This window comes from Melanaphis sacchari, unplaced genomic scaffold, assembly GCF_002803265.2.
Source record: "Melanaphis sacchari strain LSU unplaced genomic scaffold, SCAv2.0 Contig36_pilon_pilon, whole genome shotgun sequence".
Classification (NCBI taxonomy): Eukaryota; Metazoa; Arthropoda; class Insecta; order Hemiptera; family Aphididae; genus Melanaphis; species Melanaphis sacchari.
The window spans coordinates 2,142,468-2,167,260 of record NW_020271232.1 but is presented as its reverse complement, the minus strand read 5'-3'; the positions used below and the strand labels follow the sequence as shown (position 1 = coordinate 2,167,260).

The window sequence follows — 24,793 nt, the reverse complement described above, 5'->3', positions numbered from 1 at the left end:
ATTAAAACTTTTACGAGCGAAATGAATAACCAACATTTTTAACATATGAACAATGAGCAAATAAAAATTTCGCATCATCCAAAGAATAATTAAATTGACAATCATGTCAAGAAATTACTCAAGAGTAATTATAAAAAAAACATTTACCTTAACAGATCGCAAATTTGTAAATGTTATTAATTTTTTAAAAATCATTAACTTTTGAACTTGAACAACAACGGTTCATTGAAATTTGAAGGACTAAGGAGTTGATAATTACTGGAATTACTGCAATACCAGTAATACCACGGTCCACAGAATTTAGGTATTATAACATACGACTTAGTAAGTAGCCAACGACAGCCAATATCACTAACCAGTAACCGGTAAAATTAAAATTTGATAACAGTCATCAATATTGATAATACCACAGAACCGTGGTTTGATATTACTCCGTGTCTGATATTATACACAGAATCTTCTTCTTTTTATAGTTTAAAAAAATACGGGAGTCAGCTTCGCTTTTTTCCTTATAGATTTGATAGGTATACACTATACAGCCAATCAGAAAATCAGATATTTTTTTATCACCGTCGTATCCGTCTCGTATCGCCGTCATCTCCCGCCGGCGGCCCGTTATCGTCATCGGTCGCTATTATTACTCTTATTTCGACCACTTCGAAGGCGCCTAACGCGGTCTCCACAAACACGAAATCTAGTAGGACATAAAAACAATCAAACTGTAGTATAGTAGTAAACCAGTAAAGGGTGATTTATTTATATAGCTATTTAGGTAGTTACCTGATTAAATTGATTTCTCATTCACTTTACAGTATCCACGGCACAAACTAAGTTCCAAGTTATAAATAACGATGTGAAAACAAAGATAATTACCTAGTGAATTTTTAACGCACCATTACATTTCATATCATTAAGAATGATGTGTTCAATTTTCAAAGTAGATCAAGAATCACACGGGATGTAGTCTAAGTTAAGCAACCAAATTTTCACATTAGAGAGAAGAAAACTTATACTGTGCAATATAAATTTTGTTTTTTCGATATCAAATTTACAAAAATAGTTAATTAAGTTTAAAAAACACATGAATAATGGATTTTGAAGCAATTTATTGTTTTCATACATTTTATTAGTTAATTCTAATATTACACCTATTCCAAAATCAGGTAATGCTGCAGATTTAACAGTCACGTCTACCAAAACTATTAGAATCCATAGTTTTTAACTTCATAAATTATCTATCTACAAATAATAATAATATAATAATTAATAAGCAACACATAGATTTGACCATGTTGTCCACAAATATTTGCAACTTTGTGTTTAGTAACCTACTATTCAGTACCTTTTATAGATCTGTTGTTTATATATCATATTATTTACTATTATCAATTACATTATACTTCAAATGTAACAGGATAAATCCCAGCTAATAATTAATAAATATGAAACAAATAATTAAAATTACATATTAATTTAATTTTTTTTATTAAACTTTATTTTGTTCATTTATTTATAAAATTGACATTTATATAACAGTATTAGTTTTATACAATATTTAAAAAATGAATACAAACATTAGAAATGAAATTTTTGCTAATATCAAAGAAAACAAAATGACAAAAGTTTTACAATTAAAAAAAATTTATAAAATTATATTGAATAGAGAATTTTAATATTAAATTTCCCTTTACAACTACTTTATCGTTTAACTATACAATAATATGTTTAAAAAAATAATTCTAAAAGATTCTTTTAGTTCATTATATTATTCAACTAAAATTTTAGAGTCATGTTCTTTGAAATTGAATTTAACTTCAATATCTTTAGATATAAATGCCCAATAATAACGACGTATTGGATCATAATCGGATGCCAAATCAGAACATAACTAAAATAAAATATATTTATTATATAACTTTTGATTAAAAACAAAGTATATAAACAAATTAATTAATTCGGTATACATACTTTTAATGCAAATTTAATTTTCTCAATATTCTCTGGATCAGTAGATTTATCTGCATCAGTCAAATCGATCAAACAAGACATTAGGTGTACTGATCTATTTCCCTTATTATATAAATTTGTACAAAAATCACGAACTTTATTTTCCAAAACTCCATTTTCTGAATATAATAATAATCTATTTCAAAAACAAATGTTAATTCATTCATTTTAACTAATGACTTATTTAAAGTACATGATAATATTACCCTCTTAAATAGTTCCATGCACTTTCATTTTTTGATAAAATTTGTATTTTACTAAATGTATATTCAAGTTCTTTATTAATTACATCAGGATTAGGATCTGAGTTATTTATAACAAAATAACGTTGATTCCATGCAGAATTGTTTCGCATATCTTGAGATATCAAATTATCAACAAAATTCAGCTCATTTTCCATTAACTCACTTAAATAAACATAAATTAAATATTGAATACATTTTTTAATATACATTCAACAATTATTGTATTACCTGAAAGTAGTAAGGACCCATTGTCTGTATTGCCAAGCATGATAATTTTTTGAGTCCATATCTAAAATATCAGCTGTAAATTCTAGTTCACCTGATGGATCTTTTAACATTTCTACAATAGTCTTACGATATTGCCTGAAAATTAAATTAATTAAAATTAGATTATTAGGTTGTGGTAATTTAATATTTTACGAGTCAAGTTATACAATATGCTATACTCCATCAACGTTTAAAAGGTACCTCGGCGACTGACTTCTGCGTGACTTTACTACATAACAGGCGTACACATAGTTGACTATGCAAATGTGACAGTCATGCATTGCCTAACCACTGCTTAATAAAAACTGGTTCACCGCCAAGATTCTTTGCTAACGTAAATGGAGTATACATATTATAAACAGAATACATACCACACTTGGTAATTTTTAGTGAACTCGCGGATCACCATCGATATGTATTCTAATTCATTGTGTAAGTCTACTTTCAAGTGTTTTACAATTTCTAATCTGAAAAAAAAAAGTTGTTAATATTTTATACTGAGTATACAATTTACACACCAACAAACTATTTACCGGTATATCCATACAGTGTAATTAGCTGGGTTTAAAGTTATAGCATCAGTAACCAAGCTCAGGGCCCTTTGAGACTTCTCTCCCGATTTAAGAATAGCTCTGAAATAGTCATATACATCTGAAACTGTAAACAAATAGAAAAAAATTATAAGTATTACATTTTGTCAAAAAGTTAAGACACACCAGTATCAAAATAACAATGTCAATAATAACTACAAACTGCGCTAGCTCAAATGTGACCAATGAAATATTACGATTAATTTTAACTAGTCCAATGGAATGTATTTTTATTTATTACATTTAGTAGAGTATGCTATCTGAACCACTCGAGCTGGACCATCATCTTGTGCGATAGGTTGTACGTCCTTCCATTCTGGTCGGTCTCGGTACAGCACGTAATTGAAACTATCTGTCGCATCATATAAATCGGAACTATCAGATTTATGTTCCTGGTTTTGATCGACCATTTTGAACACGGCACCTGTGACTGTGTATAAATAGGATTGTCCAACAGTCCTCCTGAGTATATCAATTATAATTTTTTTGAAATAATTATAATGTTTGATAAGCGATTCCATTTTTCCACGATCCGCCGATCAACGACAATTGATAATAAGATAATTATCATGACCACGGTCTTAGAATAGGCGTGTTTTATGTAGTGTTGTCAACAAACAGTGAAGTGATAAAGATTTCCAAATCGAAATGGGCGGTTATAACTTACAAAATTTACCTGACATCTTCTATATTAGTAAAGCCGTTAACCGATACAAATGAATCACAGTTATAAGGAGTTATGATTCCAAAACACTCATAAATGTCCTAAACTCCTAAATGCCCATGTACCCTAAACTATTATTATTATTTTTTATTTAGCCTAATATAACAGTTTTGTTATCATTGTTATCAAAACGAGTTATCTGTCGTAGATAGCTCTTTAGTATATTTTGTTATTATTATTATTATTATTTCCAGTGTTTAATAATGTGATTTATAAGTAGTTATTAGATAGATATATAAGTATTACTTAACATGGTTCCGAACTGTTATTTTTTCAAATTCACGATTTTATAATAATCTTCAATTAACTACGATGAACTCTTTTCCACCTAGAACTGCCACGCTTTTGTACGAATTGGACAGTAAGTGTAAAATTATAAAATGATTATTTTGCCTTTTGCCAGTTAAATATTGTATTAATGTGTCATTTACATAAATTGTTTGTTTTTTTTTTTTTTATATTACTATAGAAAAGCTTATGGTTCTTTTACGTGACGGTAGAACGCTTATTGGATACTTACGGAGTGTTGACCAATATGCCAATTTGTTGCTTCAGCAAACAGTTGAGCGCATACATGTGGGCAAAAAATTTGGTGATATACCCAGAGGTGTATTTTTGGTGAGAGGAGAGAATGTCGTGTTACTTGGAGAAATAGTAAGATTGTATTTAAAATGTTGTACTAAATATTAATATTGTTAGTAATTAATCTTTGTGTTTCTAGGACGCCTTAAAAGAAGCCGATCAGATGTTTGAAAGAGTATCAATAGGAGACATTCTTGCATTACAAAAACAAGAGCAAGATGCCAAGATTGAAAAAGCAAAATCTATTGAACGGTCTTTGAAAAGAAGAGGTATGCGATTTCCTCCTGACCTAGTTCAAGATGATTTCCTTTGATTAACATGATAAATTTATTTAAGTAAGCAATCAACAAATAGTGATACTTTAATGTTTTTCATTTTTGTAGATTTGTTTATTATTTTAACTTTGAATTCTAACAAATTAGTAACTAAAGGCTGTCAAAATATTTACAATTATATTTTTTATTTAAATAATAAGATAAAAAAATTGTTAGTATCTTTTATTAATTTACTCAATAATTAAATAAATATGATAATTTTTGTATTCTACTCAAAAACAAGAAAACTAATTTTTTCATTCGTGTGTTCCTTTTATTCCAAAACTATTTTTTGGAACAATAAAAGATTTTATGTTGCCACTATGTTTGGAAATTTGATGCCAATAGGACATTGTGTAAAATATAATATGTGTGTATATATATATATATATATATATATATATATATATATATATATATATATATTATATTGTTGACTTATTCCATTTAGATTCAAGTAAAAATGTGTAATATAACAACAAATAGATTTTTAATAAAATTGATATTCATTTTTTTTTTTTTTATTGATTCAATCTTTTATCATTTACAATAAACATTTCATCTTTAATCTTTTAGTTGATAATTTTATTAAAACTTTTTTTTCAAAATTGTCAGAATTAAGCAAAGAAAGGCAAACTATTTGATACAAATATAGATATATTTATATTTTTAAATAATTCTAATTATGTTAAAAATTAAAATTGACACAATGTAGCTACTTAAATTCTATATAATAATTACATACAGGGTTGACAGTTTTTCTTAATTTTTTTGTTTTATTGAAGGTTTTTATTTTGTATAATTAACTAGTCTGTAGTTTTTTAACCAATTTTAGATTTGAATTATTAAATACCAGGAGTATGCTAGATTATAGACTTACCATAAAATATGAATCTATTAAATATGTACTATGTCATTTATTATGTTACTGAATACAAATTAAAACTGTGTTGATTATTAGATTAATATTTTTATAAAATAGGTTTATATTATTAACCATAAGCAGCTTTAAAAATTTAAGTTTATTACAAAAGTTTCAAAATTTGCAAATGTGCTTTTTTCTTAAATAAATTTACAAGAAATCGTTTTTTTAAATTTTTTTTTTACAAAATAATTTTATATAAAACCCACCTATATCATTGAAGCAATTGTTGTAGAATTACATTTATGACTGTCAAAATAATATAAACTGTAGATTTTAGAATTAAGTATTTAAATACTGAAATGTGCTCTACTTAAAAAGTTATTTAAATTTTCTGTTTGTATCGGTATATTTTTTTACTGCATTTTATCAAACATAACTTTGAACTTTTACTAAATAAAAGTATAAAAACACTTCAATTAAAATATTATAAGTTTGTTATTTATTACATATTGATTGCATATTTTTTCGTAATAAAACCATAAACTATTACATACAATAATTTATAAAATACTACAACTTATCATCGTTGTCTATCTAGAAATAAAAAATTGTAAATGTTTAATTTTATTTTTAATTAAATTAGAAGAAACAATGTCTTAATATAGATATTAGAATATTTATAAATTATAATATTATTTTGTATAAATATTACCTTTGTAAATCTTTTTTGTATCTGAAAAAATGTTAAATAGAAAAATGAATAAACATGCAATAATTGTTGTTATTGTTTCATACATATCTTTACTTAACACTTTAAAAATTGCAATCACCTCAACAATAATAATTACAACTTCTAAACTCTTGATTTTAAAAATGTATTGGTATTTAATAAGTGCTCGTGTGGCTTATTTTTTTATTTTTTATTAAATAATTACAAAATTATTTGACTAAAATTTTATTGAATCAAAAAATTAAGTAGATAATTATGACAATGAAATACAAAATATTCAATTTATAAAAAACTAACAATTAATTATAATTGTAGCATATCGTTATCATTTTAATTTTGAAACAATTTTAATAAGTATTTCATATCAAATAATTCGTTGAAATATAAATAAAATAACAAATACATTAATAATAAAAAAAAATTGAAGGTACGACTTAATGTTTTTGTGATAATATTATAACTAGTACACAATACATGGATTGCTAAGAATTAAACAATAGACATGAACAATAGAGCAATATGATATAAACTAAGTTTTTGATCTTCAATCACCATGGTTATTGGTTTTTAAAAAAATGGCAGTTTGAATTAAAGTCCATTTTGTAAAATATGGTAAGCCGCTCCAAGTGCCCAACTTATTTCATGTCCGTCAATAGTATTCAATAACTAAATAACAAATTTATAACTATATTAGATCTTGATAAATAATAGAATAATTACAAACAATTATGATAATGAATAACGACTTACAGAAACTGAAGTTTCAACAGGTAAACCAAAACCTTGCTCCAATAAAACAGAAATATATGTTAAATCAAGGCATTTAAATGGACGTAACTCATTATAACTTGTATTGGAACATTCTGGAAAAATAGAATTTATTGTTTAAAACAATTTTTAATTAATAAAAACAGATTACCTTTTTCTGCTGCTTCATAAAACGATTTTATGGTAACATCACCTCCTTCTTCGCCTAAAAATTACAATAATAAATAAAGTAGTAACAATTCATTGTAATGTATAAAATACTATTTCATGTTTAAGATCTAATACATACCAACAAGGCCAGCATCTTGAGCTCTATCATAAAAGTATGAAAATGCTACTATTTTCTGATTGAGCAAATCTTTGGGTTTGTCAGTATATATAGTTTTAACTACAGCTTCAATGATACTCTTACACAGTTGGTAATCCACAGCTGGACCTTTTTTTGATGGTGCTCCACTGAAATAAATACATAACAATATGATAATATAGAAAAATAAGTCAACATTTTTAGATTAAAATACTTCATATTTTAATAATAAAAAAAAATTACTTGTTTTAAACAATTATTAAAAGTAAATCGCATCTTCATATATTGTCTCAGTCTTACACACATATGACATAATACATTTTTGTTCACCAGTTTCAATAGTGTGCTTTTAGTTTTGATGTTAGTGATTTGATTTATCAAAATTTTAGATCAGAATATTATCTGCTATACTGTATGTGTGTAAGTCAGAGACAACACATGAAGGTGCAACAGGAAAAAACAGGAATTTGAATTAAAAACTTACGTTACATGGTAGGTATTTTGAGCAAATTTGTAAGGTGTTCCTTTGGCTGCCTCTTGAACACAAGGGCTAGTAACATTTAACAAGTCGCCATCAACAGTAAACACACTTTTTCGTGCTGCCATTAACCCCAACCCTAAATAACTAAAATATATTTTTTAAATTAATTAATATAATATTAGTAAAGTTTAATTTTAATATACCTGTGGCTATACAAGTTTACTTTTTCATTCATTATTGAATACTCTGTAATAAACTCTGGTAATTCTTTTATTATTTGTTTACTATTAGTAGGGATAAATGTAATCTGTATAGATCCACCTCCTAAATCAAGAGCAGCTACTGTATTTGTTAATTTACCATTTAAACGATCTGAAAAAAATATCCATTTTTATAACAACTAAAAAAATAAATATATTTTTAGATTGTATGTATATATATTTTTTACCAAGCAGAAAATTCACTGTAAACCATGAAAAAAGACCTTCGTCAATACCATCCATGATGGCCACTGAATTTTCATTTGTATAAAATGGATTATGTTTAAATAATTGTATTACCTATAAAAAAAATTTAATAATTTTTAAAATAAAACTAGCATTTATATTTACAGAAAACACAAAATACTTCATTGAGAATTCCATCTGCTTTTTCAGTTGGTAATAACCTTAAACCAGCTGTTGCTCTCATTGCAAGTGGTGTATTTTTCCAATACTGTTTGGGCACAAAATTTTTAGCCTTGGCTAATAACTGATCAATTGATTCAGCGCCCTAAAATACAAATGAAATGTAATTAACTTAAGACATTAGGTTAAATATATTTGTTTAAAAACATAACATTTACTTTTTTTGGATTATCGGCAAAACTAGATAAGCCTGGTTTAACTTGTACAAATAATTCATCTTCTAATTCTAAGGAACCACCTATAATATAATAAATATTAAATAATAATATAATACTAAGATGTTTTATTTAAGTACTTGGTGTTTTTTTAAAAGCTAATGCTAATACTCTTGAACCAGTACTTCCTGCATCAATAATAACAGCATATACAGGTTCTGAGAATGGTTGCTTATTAACAATTTTGTCACCATAATCTGATTTATATAAAGTGTAATATGCTGAAATTTTTAAAGTTTAATTAACTAACAGTAAATGATTATCACAAAAAATATCATTAAATAAATTAAATTTCACTTACAATATATTACCAAAAAAGTTATAACAAAAATACTATACAGTAAATATTTAGTTTGATTTATTTCAGGTTTTGTTTTATCATTTTTGTAAGTATCATCTTCTTCAACAATCTGAAAAATTATTTTAAAATAAATATTAATTACTACACAGTTCCAATATGTAAAGTAAACATTATCATAATGAAGTTATAATACAAAATATAAATTAACCATTAAATTAACTATTTTATTCTTCTTTAAACGATATCAGACAAATCAATTTTAAATAATTTTAAAAACTTATATAGATACACTGTTAAAAAAAAATATATATCCTAACATTAGTATGTTTTTACATACATTTAATTATATAATTAAAAAAAATTCTGTACTTAATATTAGAGATGATATAAAATATCAATCATCTTCTGATAAAAGTAACAGAAAATTAATTAATATGTTTGTGTCTTTCAGTAATTATATAATTAAATATTACATTTATCATAAATCAATATTATATTCTCTAAAATTAAAGCAAACTAAAATAAACATGAGGGTTTTAAAATTTTAAATAAATATGTTTCCAGTTAAAATCATACCTGTCAACTTAATACATTCTTAGTTATTTATTATCAAATTTTCTCACATAATCAAGTCTACATAATTTCTAAAAAATTATAAATTATAGTTATTCTATAAGCGATAAGCAATTAATTATAATTGACTTATACATTTACCATGCTTATTTATTTAAAATTCAATCATTTGTAATTTTTAACTTACTGAATTGTTTAAATTTATAAAATGTGTATATTCTTCTATCATAATTTTAATTGTAATTATTATGACTACAAATTAGTAAAATTTTTATTTTAATGAAATATATTAAATTGAAAAATTTGAGTAAGTGCCTACTTATAATTGATAAACTGCATAATATTAAAAATTATATTTAAAATTGGCATTTTGCAAAAAGGTGTTAGTATTAATTTTAATAAATTTAAATAAATATGGTATACACATACAATTATTAGCATCTGTGTCAATACTGTATCTATTTTTTTTTTTTGTATATTTTATAATATACTCATCATTTAAACATAGTATTTTTATTAATATATTAACTAAATCAAAAACGTTGAATCTCGTCTTTGTTAATGAAATTTTATTTTTATAATTTGATAGATTCATATGATATTAATTAAAATATGGAACAGACAGGTAAGCTCAACTTAAGTGAATGATACTAACAACCACTTTCTATATACTATATAGCTACTCAAGGAAAGTAGAGATTTATGATCAGGAGACAAATCACATTTTTAGGCAGTAATGATAACATCAATTGAAGTCCATCTATAAGTCATAGTATGGATAAAGCACCACGGACACTAACCAAAATTATTGAATTCAACGATGAATGAATCGATTACTTAAGCAGAATTTTCCAAATTGTGTGTAACTTAAAATTTTGAGGATTACTTTGGTTCTTATGCAAGCATCACCATTATAGTAATACAAAATTTAAAAGGTCCTGTATATATAGCTAGATTACTATAAAAAAAATAATAATTTAAAGTTCAGACTTAAGTACATATTAGGGTATTTCAAATTTATTTTTATGTTTAACATATTCAACAACTGATCCTCCAACTTCAACTAACAACTTTTTCATTTTCTATGTAATAATTTATTTGATAATTAAACACCACATTAGATACTAAATTAATACATAATTAACAGCAATATATAGTCATAGAGATTAATGCTGATATTCGAGACTATACTCTGTAAAGCAAGACAACACATCAAATTGATTTTTTTATGAATTACCACTCAACACCCAATAATCAAGACCAGAATCACTTTGGCTGTCTCATGATTATGTATAGGAGAATCAATTTGTATCGGGCAGCAGTGTATTTTCTAGCTGTTCAAAGTATAAGTTGATTTAAGGTGACTAAATTCTGTGGAATTATTTATTATTATATAAAATTTCAGATAAGTAGGAATATAAAATATAAAATAGTTCCTTGCAGAGTAGGAAAAAATACATGAAAAGATGTTAATTAATAAGTAAAGGTTAAAGTCGTAAATAAATAATTCAGAAATAAACTTTATAATATTATATATTTATGTAAAATAAAATTGATATAATAAAGATGTTATAAAATTTATAAATTAATGTCTGCAAAATTATAATTTATTCATTTTGATTAAGGAATATTTTGTTTTTAACAATTAATATGATAGTTTTATTTTAAATCATGTTTAAATTCATTCAATGCCAAAAATTAAATTCATGATTTTAATTTTATAGAAATGACATCAAATAATAAGAAAAAATATTATAAATATTTCCTAAGTAGAAAATTGTAAAACATTAATATTAATTTTGTAAAAAAAAATGTACCTAACTTACCAATTTATAAGATATAATTTTTATCTTAAAATACATTAAGACATTTATCATTTAGTATATTACACAACATAAATAATAAATATTATATGATGTATCTCTTCTAAAACTATAAATGTATAATAATTATAAGAGTAATAAATTAAACAAATAACTCATGTAAGTTATAATATATATAATATTAGGTTAGTAAAGAAAGAGCTATAATATTGTATACATAATAATTGTATGATCTTTACTCAACACTAACCCTAATCTTAAGTCAGTATTTAATTAAAAAAGAAAATTCCGTTTTAAAACAGTTATTATCTATTAGCAGTGACATTTATATATACAACTTCTTTTTTCCCATTCATTACATTGTCAAAATATTCTTATTATAAGTACTAAATATGTATATCAGAGCAGAATATATAAAACAATTTAAGTTTATTTTTTTCAGATTTTAAATTAGTACATGTAATTATAAAACAACTATTTTATTTTAAATACAATGGCCACAGATGTTGAAGTTTAACTATTTGAGTGAAGAAATAAAAATTAATGATTAATTCTTTTTATTTTTTTTTTTTTTGATTTTTAACATCATACTAATATTTTTACTGAGAAAAAAATAAACACCAGAGCATTAGACTAATCAACCTATTTACACTACTACTTAATGTTAAAATTTACATTTCAAAAGTTAGATTAAAATATGTAATATACACGAGTTGATTTACAAATCATGCTAAATTTAATTTAATCTTTAATATAAAATGTATTTATTTTATTCAAATACTGATTTTTGAAATTTCGAAATAAACTTAAATACCATGTTTAAAATAGATCCTGAGATTGTCATTTATAATTTACTCTGAAATAATTTGATCTTCATACAGAAAAATATTTCATAAATATTAGGTGGTTGGAAACATTGAACTTATATAAGTAAACTTAAAAATTTTAATAAATACATTATTTAAGGAAATTAATGGGGGTTAACAATTAGCATCCTTGGTGAACCACATAATATACATAAATACGTTATTTTTTATATACAGAATCCACAAAGCCCTAACTAATTTATTATAATCATTAAAATGATAATATTGACGTTATTAGAAAATATTTTCCACAAACCTTTTTAGTTTTCTTAGTGTGTCTTTCCATTTCAGTACTTAAATTAAATAACAGTCAAAGTTTAGAAACCTTTGTACGTGTATTGAGGTTTATCAGTCAAAGGATAAGCTGAACACGAAAAAGCAACAGTAATAGAGTTGTTCAATTAAAGTTCACACATTATACACTATTGACAGAATACAAAATACGGAAAACTGTTTTAGCTTTGACTATTGCCTAATAGTGAATACCTGAAGGCTGAAGGCTGAAGGTAATAATATTATGCTTATTTTATTACTTAATAATTAATATTAACGTTATCATTTTTAAAAACACCGTATTGTTAAATTATATACATATTATCATATATATATATATATATATATATATTATGTGTATGGCTAATCGTCCCAACCAGCAAGTTATATAACATATGAATTCACTGATAAAACTTATCCGACTCCACCTTTTTTTCAAAGTCTAAAAAATATGTAGTCATAACTATAAACACAGAATAGATTTAATACACTATAGTCTTTAGACGTGATGTAACAGTTTAATTTAATTTAGTTTTGATAAAATTTGATATTCTTGCATGAAATAATAATTTTTTTATTAATGTTGTGTATTTCAAAAACAAATAACCGTAGTTCATAGATACATGAAATTTTAACTAAAAACTTATGTTGGTTAGCATTTTGTTTCTTTTTAAACTATTGATACCTAATACTTATAGAATTATTGACATTTTAAATTTTCGATTTTTTCTTTATCTGAATGTTGATAACATTTTTGTTTACGAATATGAGTAAAAAAAAAACCTCGAAAAATTAATTCAATATTCCTAATAAGTTGTTCTTATCATAATTTAAAAAAAAAATTGACAAGTAAGTATCGCTCTGTTGTAGATACTCTGTACATTAGGTGTCAAATGGGTCATTATTATGAATGTGTTAAATTTAAATTCAATGATTTATCATTGTGTACGAAAAACGATTATAAACGGAACAAGTTCATACACAAGCAGTGATTTTGAAGGGTTCAAATTCTCCCTCATTGCCATTTTTTTCATCTAAGTCAATAACAGCTTTTGAATTTTTTCAAATTCAAAAATAAAATTTCAGACTTTTTATTTTAGTAGGTACTAATTATTTTTTATAACTCTTTTCGTGAATAAATCCTGTGCATGGGCTTAGAGACTAGAGTAGAGACAATCTGTCTTCGAAAAACTTATAAAAAACCTTGACATTTTCTAATTTTAGGTATAAAAACCAAAAATGTTAAGAATTTCTAACTATATAGAATAAATTTCTAATTTTCGTATTTTCAGGAATTTTTTTAAAATTCTAAATTACAAACATTTTTATGATTATCAATTTTCGAAATTTTTTTATTGAGAAATTAACAACTTATGAAAAGCTTTGTATTACATTTTCAAACGTTCTTACTAAATAATTAATTTTTAATTGACTTTTCCGAAAAAAAAATTATCATACCAATAATATTTTGAGTATTTTATTGTAATTAAAAAAAGTTAAAAGAGTGAAATCCCCATTTTTTCGTAATTTTATTTTTGTTTCTTATAATTACAAAAAAAAGTAAATACCTACCTACTAGCTATTTTTTAATTTTGACTTTTAACATAACAATTAGATCCAATTTGCTGTTTATCTAGTTTTTACCAATTTTATAATAAAATACCTACATATTTTAATCGTCAAATTACTTTATCACTATAAAAATATAAGTACCTAAGTAAAATTACAGAATCAATTTCATCGAATGTTTACTCTTTTGGGGTATTAAATAATAAGAATAAATAAATAATTAATATTTCAAACAATGAAGAATTTTCACTTATTTAATAATCTGAGTGTCTAAAATATTAAATAAAAAAACATTATCTAATTATTGATACAAAATATTAATTTAAAACTAATATTATGGACTATAGTCATTTTTATTTATATATAAATAGGTAATGAAATATTATTAAATACCATTTATATATAATTACTAAATTATTTATACCTGACATTTTGACTTTGTGATGTCATAATTTACTTATTTATTACTTTAATGATTAAAAATTTTCTTCATTTTTCCTACACACCATATAATATACATGATGTATCTATATAATATTAGTGATTTTACTACTTCAGTAAATAGACTTGCTTACAGTCCTACAGATACCTAAATATGTCTAGGTGTTTATTGAATAATTTAATTAACTTTGATAAGACATTTATAAGTTTTAAACTATTATAAATTTTATTGCTAAATACTAATCTTGGTTAGGTATAGATTATAGAAAGAAACTAAAATAGAGTAGGATTATAATATTTTTGTTCAATATAATATAGTATTCAGTCCACGATTTTATCAAATTTTAACGGTTGTCTAACTCTAATATGAACTAGGTTGTATACTAGTATACTTAATAATTAATATGTGTTTATGCATTATACAAACGACATAAAAACCTATAAATAACCTAACCTGTCACTATATCACGTCTTGGTAATTGTCATCTATTATTACAATGAATTACGACTCATTACACATTTAATCAATTATTTTTTTTCTACAATTAAAGAAAAATCATGTGTAATCAGTGGCTTACGTATAAGATTTTTTAATGGAAGGGGCTTGGAAATTACTTAAAATCTTATTTTTATTTTGTTCAATCAAATAATTTCAAACGCATTTAGATGAAGTGTTTAAAAATGTTTGTACAATTTCAACTACCTACTCAAATTTTCTGGAAAAAAAAAATACTTGAAGCTAATAGGATCTAGTTAGTACTTTTGGGAAATCAAAATTAAAAATTCTCAGTACTTTTTAAAATAATTGGAAAATCTGAAACACACGAATAAATATTAAAATATTTTGTAACGTATTACGTAAGTTAAACCGCATCATCGCTTAGATTGTTTTTTATTAATTTAAATTTTTTCTTTCTTAAAACGTCAATAAAAAATATTTGTTTGATTAAAAAACTTAGAAATGTAATGCAAGATTCTTCATAAGTTTTATTATAACTATTTAAAAATATTAACGATACATAGGCGCGAATATTTTTTAATTTAAAGCATTTAAAGTTCACATTTTGACATTTTCATAATTAATTTGTAGCCTAAAACGTATAAAATAATACATTTTTTATGTGGCAGTTTAATATAAGGCCATTTATACAAGTAGTTCATACTTTTACCAAATAATTAGTGATCGTTTAGGGAAAACTAGTTTGTAAATATGTTTTGCAAAAAAAAAAAATTATTATAGTAAGATGTATAATGAATTTACGTCTTTCTTACTACATAGTTGACGATAGTTAAAACCCGATAAAAATTTAAAAACTTTAAAAAAATATTATTACGGTCAAGGGAGGGGGGCTTCAGCTCGTTAGCCCCCCCCCCCCCCTGCGTACGTCAATGTGTGTAATGAATAAGCCAACTAAAAAATGAGAAATTATAAATAATAAGATTTAATAAATAATATACCTACGAATTATGATTGAACAATAGTCGATAATATTATGTACCTATATTATACAGAAGAGTTAAGTGCATGTGCTACCTAGTAGCTACTATATAAGATATAAAATACTAAAAACCATTGACGTCTGACGATAGATTTACGAGTTTAGAAATTATTTAAACATTTTTTAGGTTTTTATTCTTTAATCTTTAAATCATCTGATCATGGTTAACTATGCAATATGCAATGAAACAAAGTCAAACAGTGTAGCCTACAATGGCTACAACAGTGACAGTCAACAATTATTATTTTCGGTGTACAATCAAAGTAATACATTTTTAAGAGATAAAAATAAATTGATTATTTGGATAAGTGATAAGGACTAAAATCAACCAATCAGAACAATGCACTCAGTTGATATCATTATTATTCATCAATAGACTGTGGTCTTTTATGTTCACGTTATCAATAATTGTTATTTACTGTTAACGAAATACATGTGTTAGTATGTAAAATAAATTATACACTATACTGATATAGCATAGTAATCACTGATCACTGATTACTGTTTATACTTTAACTTTATAGTATAATCTGCACAGGTTAATTACAACTTACAACCTTGCTATTTGTAGGGTTATAATAATTAAATACTTAAATATTCTTTTAAGAATAATTTACTTGTATAGTTTTATCTGCTGTCAAACAATTTCATTTTTTGTCTATTTCATCTGTTCTGCATTTGTGAATTGTTTATGTGTACTTAGGCCCCAAAGACTTGAATTCTATAACTAGGTACAGTACCTATTTTTGTGGTAAAATGGTAAGCATTATATTTGAAACAATAATTTATTATGATTAAAATTTTATTATTACTTTTTAGTGTTTTTGTAAGTTTTATAAAAATTATTAGGGTTCTTGGTGTATATTAATAAGTATTTGTTATTTATATTTACAATTCTTAAGTTTTGAATAAGTAGGAATGGTATTCAACTAAAGCAATTTGCAGTATTTTGCTTATTATTCAAACATTTTTACAATAAAACATTTTGCTATAAACTATATATCATAAGCAAAATAAAAAAATTCAATATTTTATAAATCATAAAAATAATATTGGAAAATTTACTACTTGACATATGTTAAGACTGTTTAGTCAAATTTATAACTATATATAATGAGTTTAGTATCCTTTGTATTGTTAGAGGATTTTATTATATATATTTTTAAACATTCCGCTAATGTCCTTTCAGATCAGGAATTCTCTTACTTGTAATATCATATTACACCTAAATCACTACTTAATTAAATATTTATTTATAATTGATTATTTCGTTATTTTTTCTATTTACAGGGTACTAAAGTGTGTGATATTGGAGATGATGTTAAGGAAACATTGAGAAAGTTTCGGTTCCGTAAGACAACTAAAAATGCTGCTCTTATAAGTTAGTTTTTTTAAATAACAATATAAACTTTTATTTAAAAGACCAATCTTATTTTATTTTGTATTATGTAAATAGTGAAAGTAGACAGAGAAAAACAACAAGTATGTGTAGATGAAATGTTGGATGATGTTACTCTTGAAGAACTTAGAGAAATTTTACCAGGTCATCAGCCACGTTATATAATTTACTGCTGTAAAATGGAACACGGAGATGGCCGAGTGTCATTCCCAATGTGTTTCATTTATTTCACTCCAAGAGGTATATAATAGTTTATAATAAAATTTAATGTTTTGTATTAATTATTTTTTATTTTTAGATAGTCATATGGAATTGCAAATAATGTATGCAGGTACTAAAATGGCTTTACAACGTGAAGCCAACTTGACTAGGGTGTATGAAGTGAGAGAATTGGATGAAATGACAGATGAATGGTTACAAGACTGTGTCATGGGAAAGTAATATTTTGTATGACTAAAACAATACATAAATGACATGAAATAGATTTTAAAATGGTTATAATATAATCTATATAATAGATTTAAAAAAAATACCATTCATAACAAAAAATATATATAGTATAACATATTATACTGACTCATAATAATTTCAAATTATCAATACTCATTTTTAAATGTTATAATAAATAGAATAAAGTACAAATCATTTTTTTAAATTTTTTAAATAAAATTTAAACCATTCATTGGTATTTTTTTATAATATTTGACATACTCCATAAAACCTTTTTTTACAGTAATTATTGACCATTGATTTATATTTATATATTATGATTTAATTATTTTGGCATATTTAAAATATTTGAGTATACCTAACATTAGAATTGCTGAACATTCCTTTTGATTTTTCACTTGAATGTGTATTATGATAAAGTATTTTTTTTAAATTGTATATCATAATTTTTTTAACCTGAAAGTTAATAAAATCTTAGTTTTATATGAATACTATATTTTTAATAATTTAGATTATCTAAATTATATCCGTGTGATTTTTTTACTTAATTATAACTATATTTATACATTCATTTATACAAATTATTTTTATTATTAAAACATATTATTTTAATTGAATTCATATTTAGAAGACATTATTTACTGTTAAATTAATCTATTATATTATTTATTCATTTTTTTTTTTTTTTTTTTTTTTTTTTGTTAAATTATTTATTTTTAAGTTTGTTAAATTATATTTTATGATATCCATAGTGTAAAACTCTTTGAAAATTACACTTTGCTAATAGTTTGTAATACATAATGTCACTTTTTTTATAATAAATGATTAATTGTGTTTTTATATTGTTGGTTATGGTTTAAAAGATTTTGTAATATAAACATATTTAAATTCTAAAACTAAATTTTCATAAATTTACAAAAACAGTATGGTATTTCATCATGTATCACGACCATAATTTTGGTTCATCCCCTTAATAATATATTGGATCGGTTACCTGAAAATTTTGATATTATTCATCTTTAATAAGATTGTGAATCAGATTAATAATTAGTGATTATTGATAACTAACTATTAAATTAAATAATGTTAAATATGGATTTGGATTTGAATAACTAAAATAATTAACAGTAATCTTTAGTTTTTTGAAAAATAATATTAATGATCATGCAAAAAAGTATATATTATCTTTATTTATAAATGAATAACAAAAATGCAGTGTGATCTTAATGTACAAATATGCTTATTTTTTAAGACAAACAATGCTTTTTCAACTTTACAAACATTAAATAGTGAAGTGTATTTATTACTGTTACAAACAGCTGTAATATCAATAAAATGTATTAGCTATATAAAAGGATTTTTTCTAAGTTATTACTTAATTTATGTTTTTTTAGTTTTATGTCTTTTATGAGACCTAATAATTAAAAATATTTATTATTAAAATATAAAAACATAATAATAATAAAACTTTTAAAGTTATACAATTAATATTGAAAACATTAAATTAATATTTTGATTTTTATGAAGAGTTTATAATGTATTCATTTATGTACTAATGTACTTGGACATATCAAAGCATTACATTTAAAATTTTAATTTAAATCTATAGTAATACATTAAATTAGTAAACTGGTACAATATATTACTTATGAAATTACAGTATTTTAAAAGCTTTATTAATACAAAATTGAAAATATAATAAATAAATGACAAAATATTATATAAACTAAACATAATAACTTATTAATAAAAATGTACAAATTTTATAAATACATATCACTAAAAGTGACTTTAACATTTATTACGTTTAATTATTGATTATACATAAAAAATTTAAATAAGTTACATTCAAAACAAAAAATGCGAACACATAACTGAACACATTATTAGGTAGATATTGTATTATATATTTATATACAAATACACATATACCTTTATATTATAAGTATATTGTGTATGTGGAGGAATATATATATATATAAATTATATTTCTAGAAACAAATTATAAGTTTCAAGTTTGATTAGAAATACTTAAAAGTAATGTTTCTTATTTAACGAATATAGAGTCTCAAATTGTTTCGGGCAACGTCCAGTCCGAGAGGAGTAAACACCATATTCACACATTGGCAACAAACACTGACCCGATGTTATGCAACTGTTAAAAAATAAAAACGATTTTAAATTTGTTAAAAAATTGACAGCTGATTATGTTCAATGGTTTAATCATTGTTTTTGATTTAATTTTTTAATTACACAATACTTAATGATTGGTTTTGGTGAATAATTTTCTATAAGTTTAATTTAATAAAATGTTATACATTGCATTATAGGCATTTATTGCCTAATAAGTAACAGGCAATAGCTAATATACTGATATAGTATGCCTATTTAATAAAATGTGTGTACAATATGTATATATTACTTACTATCTGTCGAAATGATTAAAATAAACATTGCCTTTCTTGTATCTGATGCACTCTCGTTGTTTGTCGAAACAGTCGCATGAACATGAACCGTTTGCCAAATAACGGACAGTGTATTCCGTTGGACATTTACAACTACATTTTAAAATAAGTTATTCAATCATTAACTATTTTATTAGGTAATATTGACATACACATAGGTCAACTTAAGGATGAGCATATACACCAATTTCCATTAGATATCTTAACCCTGTTTATCCCAACTGAATTTCAGTTCATTAATCAATTTAATATTTTTGTTTAATGGGTAATTTAGTATTTTTAACTAACAATATATCGATAAATTTTTGCTTTGCCTATAAATTTCTAATCTTCGAAACCAAAAAAAATTTAAGAATTTTTTTTAATTAAGATAGAATAAATCTTACCTATATCCTATTCCAATACGCATAAGTACATGACCGTAGCTAGGATTTTAATCAGGGGGGCAGTTGATAATCTTTTCTTTTTTTTGATTTTTCGATTTTATGGTAGAACTTATACATTTGGTATAAGAAATAGAATTTAGTGTGAAGTGCAAGGAGGGAAGTGCCCCCTGCTCCACCTTTGCTACGCCCATGTATAAATACATTATATAAGCCACCCACAAATTTTTAATCGAAATCCAAAATCTACCAAGCTATACAATACAGATTTACAAGTAATTTTGCATATTTCTATTACATATCAAAGGCATGTCTGTGATATCAATGTTTAAACATTTTTAATTCACCTGTACTGATTATTTTTTTCAATTCTATGTCTGAACATCAGTGGCGGATCTGGGGTTGCCGTGGATGCAGTCGGCAACGTGTCCCTGGGCATCAAGTCATCCGTTCTTGACTGGCACTCACATTCGGTATGGTTGTAAAAAAGTAACGATTTTTGGTACGAAGATTGTTCGGGTGACTGCCGATCTCCCAATCCGGGTAAAGTCTGTGTAAAAATTAAATAACAATACGTTTAAGGATATAGACTCAACTAATATGGCTTATTTAAGAATAATTAAACATAATAAAATTAAAATACGAGTATAAACAGACCAAACAGTGAAAAAAATATTGCTTTTTGTTAATACTAAATTTGTGCGAAAACCCAAGCTGAAATACACAGTTTAAGTAAATTTTCATCAGCCAGGGATAGTAGTTATACACTTATACCTTAAAGGTATTTAAGTTTAAAAGTTTTTAATACAATTTTAACGGTTCAATATAACTTACTGTCTTATACCAATGCGGTGACAAACTATTTTTATTTATTTATTTATTATTTTTTTTTTTTTTGAGCAGTGGCTAAATATAGTAGGTATACCAAAAAAATAAATATTTACAATTAAATTTAAATGTCAAGGTACTTATTAAAAAAAAAAAATCATTTTTATACATGTACACTATTAAATATTTTATACCAGGAATGTTTAAATGATTAAATATCAATGTCTCTAGTCCAATTTTTATAACGACACCTAGACCAACCTAGTACCTACCCACTCACTTAATATTCAATAGAGACCAATGCTTCTGGAAAACCCCATCACCATATCATTGTACTTATATTGAGTTATACATATCAGTGTATAAAAGGTGTGATCAATAATACCAAGATTAAAATTGAATTTGGGGTAAAAATAAATGTTATGGGAATACACACATATCAAATAAAACAAGAGATAATATTCAATTACGTTATTTAAACCATGAGTTAATATTTTCTTTTAGTAATGAGCGTCAGTCCATTAAAATCTTATAGGTACAACTGTTGTGTCATTCTTGTCATATCGAATAAACTAGAGCTGCATATTTATATTAAATGTTGGTTAAACTTGTTTAAAATCAGTGACTAAAACTTTTTAAATAATTTAATAAGTATTTAAAGATGAAACATTAAGTTGATCTAAAATATTTAAATGGCATAAAAAGTTTCTAGAGATTGTGAAACAATTATTGATGACTCCCATGCTGGTTGACCTTCAACTTCAATAAATGTGGAAATGGTGGCAAAAGTTCGAAAAATTATTAGGTCAGATTGACTAATGATAATAAGAGAACTTTCTTGTGTGTTTTCTTATGCGGATCATTCCAAATTTTTATAGCTGAAAATTTATGTATGAAACGAGTCTATGCTAAATTGGTTCCAAAATTGTTATCTCAAGATCAAAAAAATCATCGACTAGAAGTTTTATCAACGTTTAAAAGAAAGAGCACAACACGATCCAGAGTTAATTAAAAAATTGTTTATTTGGTGATGAATTTTTGGTCTATGGTTATGAATTATGATCATTTTTAAATTGAAATATTTGATTTATTTTATTTCAATAAATGTGAGGAACAAAAATATTAAGCTTTTAAATACATGATTCCACATAGCCTTATGACTCATAACGATGGATTTATTAAATCGCATATAGTTAGTTAAGATACTTGCCTCTCTGTATATATACGCATGTCTATACATATAGCCATACGGAATTATCGTGCTTATACTTAGGAGGCTCCATCATAACGAAGAGTCCAACGATTGTAAACTATCACGTGCCGATTTTATATTTTTCCAACACAATACCTGCGCAAGTTACGTTTCTTTTTTCATTTCGTTTTTAGGTCGTAACCCCTACCCCATCAACACATCATAATCGAAATTTACACTGCGTGTGATTAACAATTGAAATATCGAACGAACACCGTTCAATATATAATATAATACACATATTATATAATATTGTACTAAAATATCACATTATCACCGACGCTCACAAAAGGACCCTCAAACCTATAAAAATATACATTATAATTTATAAGGATTGAGGGGATTCATTCGATAAATACTCCGATAGTCTGATAAATACATTTATATTATTATTATAATCATCGGGACTAGTAATTCTTTCGTCGTCAGCATAGTCCTAGGTACCTATATATATATATATATATATATATATTTAGGTACACACATACATATCGTGTCGTGCAAACACGCATCTGTCTCGTTTTTATTGTCGATCATCCCCGCCCAGCGACCTTCGGGATTTCAAGCTTCTCAATGATTTTTGTTAGATTTTGTAGTTCAAAACGACAATATGAGAGAGTGATTTAATACGTATAAATGTATAATGCTCTGGCTATAAATGAAATTTGAAACGTGATCGAAGAGTAAATACTAAATACTGTATTGAACAAACATTTTAAAATGTTTAAAAACCACCCATCCGATGTATTGTATTACCTATTTATGATTATCATTTACAATATTATTATAAAATTTTAGATTATTTAATGAGATCTACACAATATAAAACCTTTACGTTTTCAAAATATTATGTATGAATGATGATGTCCTACTTTTGATACTCGAATATAAATGTATAATAATACATAGGTAAACCTAATCACGATGTTTTTACGAAATAAACTCATTAATATTAGGAACCTACCTATTACTTATTATTAAATAAGTATGATATACTTAATATTCCCCAAAAGTAAAAAAAAAACATATATATTTACATATCTTAAACATGCCATATACTGTCAGTTTATAATAATTAACATACTGAAACATTAAAATACTGCCTATTATGCCTATATTTGGCTATATTATAATTCGTTTTCGGGTTAAAGTTAAAAAGACTTTTAAAATACCTATATTAAAATATAATTATATTGTATTTACATAAATTGATATTTCCTAATTACCTTGAATTATTTTTTGCTTAAATAGCCATCTATTTATTTGTATTCACGTAACAAAAATTAAGGGTATATATAGTTAGGTACCTATTAAAATCGTAGGTATACAGTATGACACAGGCACGTGACTAGTAGCCAAATAGGACATAGGTCATAGATACGTTTTAAATTTTAATGTTTTATTATATAGTTATATAATATTATTATGTGTAATTTTCTGTATATAATGTATTGGATGCTATTATATTACTAATAATAGTTATACTTAAAGATTATAAATAGGTCCTATACAGTAATTTTTAATAATAAGAAATTTTCGACAGTAAAATTTTTTTTTCGTTCTTTTTATTATGCCCTATATGTATTACTTTAATAATTTGAATTTTCGATAATTTAAAGATACCTATTTAATTAAGAATCAAAAATTGAAAATTGAAAAACTAAAATAAATTTTAAGTTTCAAACATAATTAAATTATTAAACGTCTCGATTATAAAATATTTATATACTTGTATAGTTTGTTTAAAAAACTTATTGCCGGATTGTTAATCAATATTTCTTATTTTTGTCTTGAGTAGTTATATACTATCAAGACTATGAATTTATATTAATCCACCTCTTTAAATAATAAGGAAACTCATATCAATGGATACTATATGTGCTTAAAATC

The 24,793-nt window shown here is 24.3% G+C and overlaps 5 protein-coding genes and 1 pseudogene across 5 annotated transcripts in view; 2 read left to right on the top strand and 4 right to left on the bottom strand.

Annotated features, from left to right (window-relative positions):
* The window catches only part of LOC112597053 (14 kDa phosphohistidine phosphatase), a 162,673-nt gene extending 162,366 nt beyond the window's left edge, over nt 1-307 (bottom strand). The window contains exon 1 of the mRNA XM_025342961.1: nt 148-307. Coding sequence (XP_025198746.1) covers nt 148-195 — 48 coding nt within the window. The 5' untranslated portion in view covers nt 196-307. The remainder of the gene's footprint in view (nt 1-147) is intronic.
* A 1,379-nt stretch (nt 308-1,686) lies between these two features.
* LOC112597050 (protein farnesyltransferase/geranylgeranyltransferase type-1 subunit alpha) lies at nt 1,687-3,890 on the bottom strand. The gene is made up of 7 exons (XM_025342959.1): nt 3,351-3,890; nt 3,053-3,176; nt 2,891-2,986; nt 2,481-2,615; nt 2,214-2,414; nt 1,969-2,143; nt 1,687-1,888 (listed from the first exon to the last, which is right to left on the bottom strand). The coding sequence occupies exons 1-7, from the start codon at nt 3,628-3,630 to the stop codon at nt 1,766-1,768; spliced, it is 1,134 nt and encodes a 377-aa protein (XP_025198744.1). The 5' UTR covers nt 3,631-3,890; the 3' UTR covers nt 1,687-1,765.
* A 167-nt stretch (nt 3,891-4,057) lies between these two features.
* Nucleotides 4,058-4,880, top strand: LOC112597049 (U6 snRNA-associated Sm-like protein LSm1). Its single transcript, XM_025342958.1, has 3 exons — nt 4,058-4,194; nt 4,303-4,487; nt 4,555-4,880. Exons 1-3 carry the CDS (start codon nt 4,146-4,148, stop codon nt 4,726-4,728), a joined length of 408 nt encoding a protein of 135 aa, XP_025198743.1. The 5' UTR covers nt 4,058-4,145; the 3' UTR covers nt 4,729-4,880.
* Nucleotides 4,881-6,745: 1,865 nt separating this feature from the next.
* Nucleotides 6,746-12,898, bottom strand: LOC112597048 (ectonucleoside triphosphate diphosphohydrolase 5-like). Its single transcript, XM_025342957.1, has 12 exons — nt 12,601-12,898; nt 9,083-9,191; nt 8,862-9,002; nt 8,725-8,804; nt 8,508-8,651; nt 8,329-8,440; nt 8,084-8,252; nt 7,884-8,024; nt 7,382-7,548; nt 7,244-7,297; nt 7,075-7,187; nt 6,746-6,990 (listed from the first exon to the last, which is right to left on the bottom strand). The coding sequence occupies exons 1-12, from the start codon at nt 12,628-12,630 to the stop codon at nt 6,913-6,915; spliced, it is 1,338 nt and encodes a 445-aa protein (XP_025198742.1). The 5' UTR covers nt 12,631-12,898; the 3' UTR covers nt 6,746-6,912.
* Nucleotides 12,899-16,633: 3,735 nt separating this feature from the next.
* LOC112596992 (glia maturation factor beta) lies at nt 16,634-18,035 on the top strand. The gene is made up of 4 exons (XM_025342890.1): nt 16,634-16,885; nt 17,417-17,507; nt 17,583-17,765; nt 17,824-18,035. The coding sequence occupies exons 1-4, from the start codon at nt 16,883-16,885 to the stop codon at nt 17,964-17,966; spliced, it is 420 nt and encodes a 139-aa protein (XP_025198675.1). The 5' UTR covers nt 16,634-16,882; the 3' UTR covers nt 17,967-18,035.
* A 1,907-nt stretch (nt 18,036-19,942) lies between these two features.
* LOC112596934 overlaps nt 19,943-24,793 on the bottom strand; it is a 40,927-nt pseudogene continuing 36,076 nt past the window's right edge.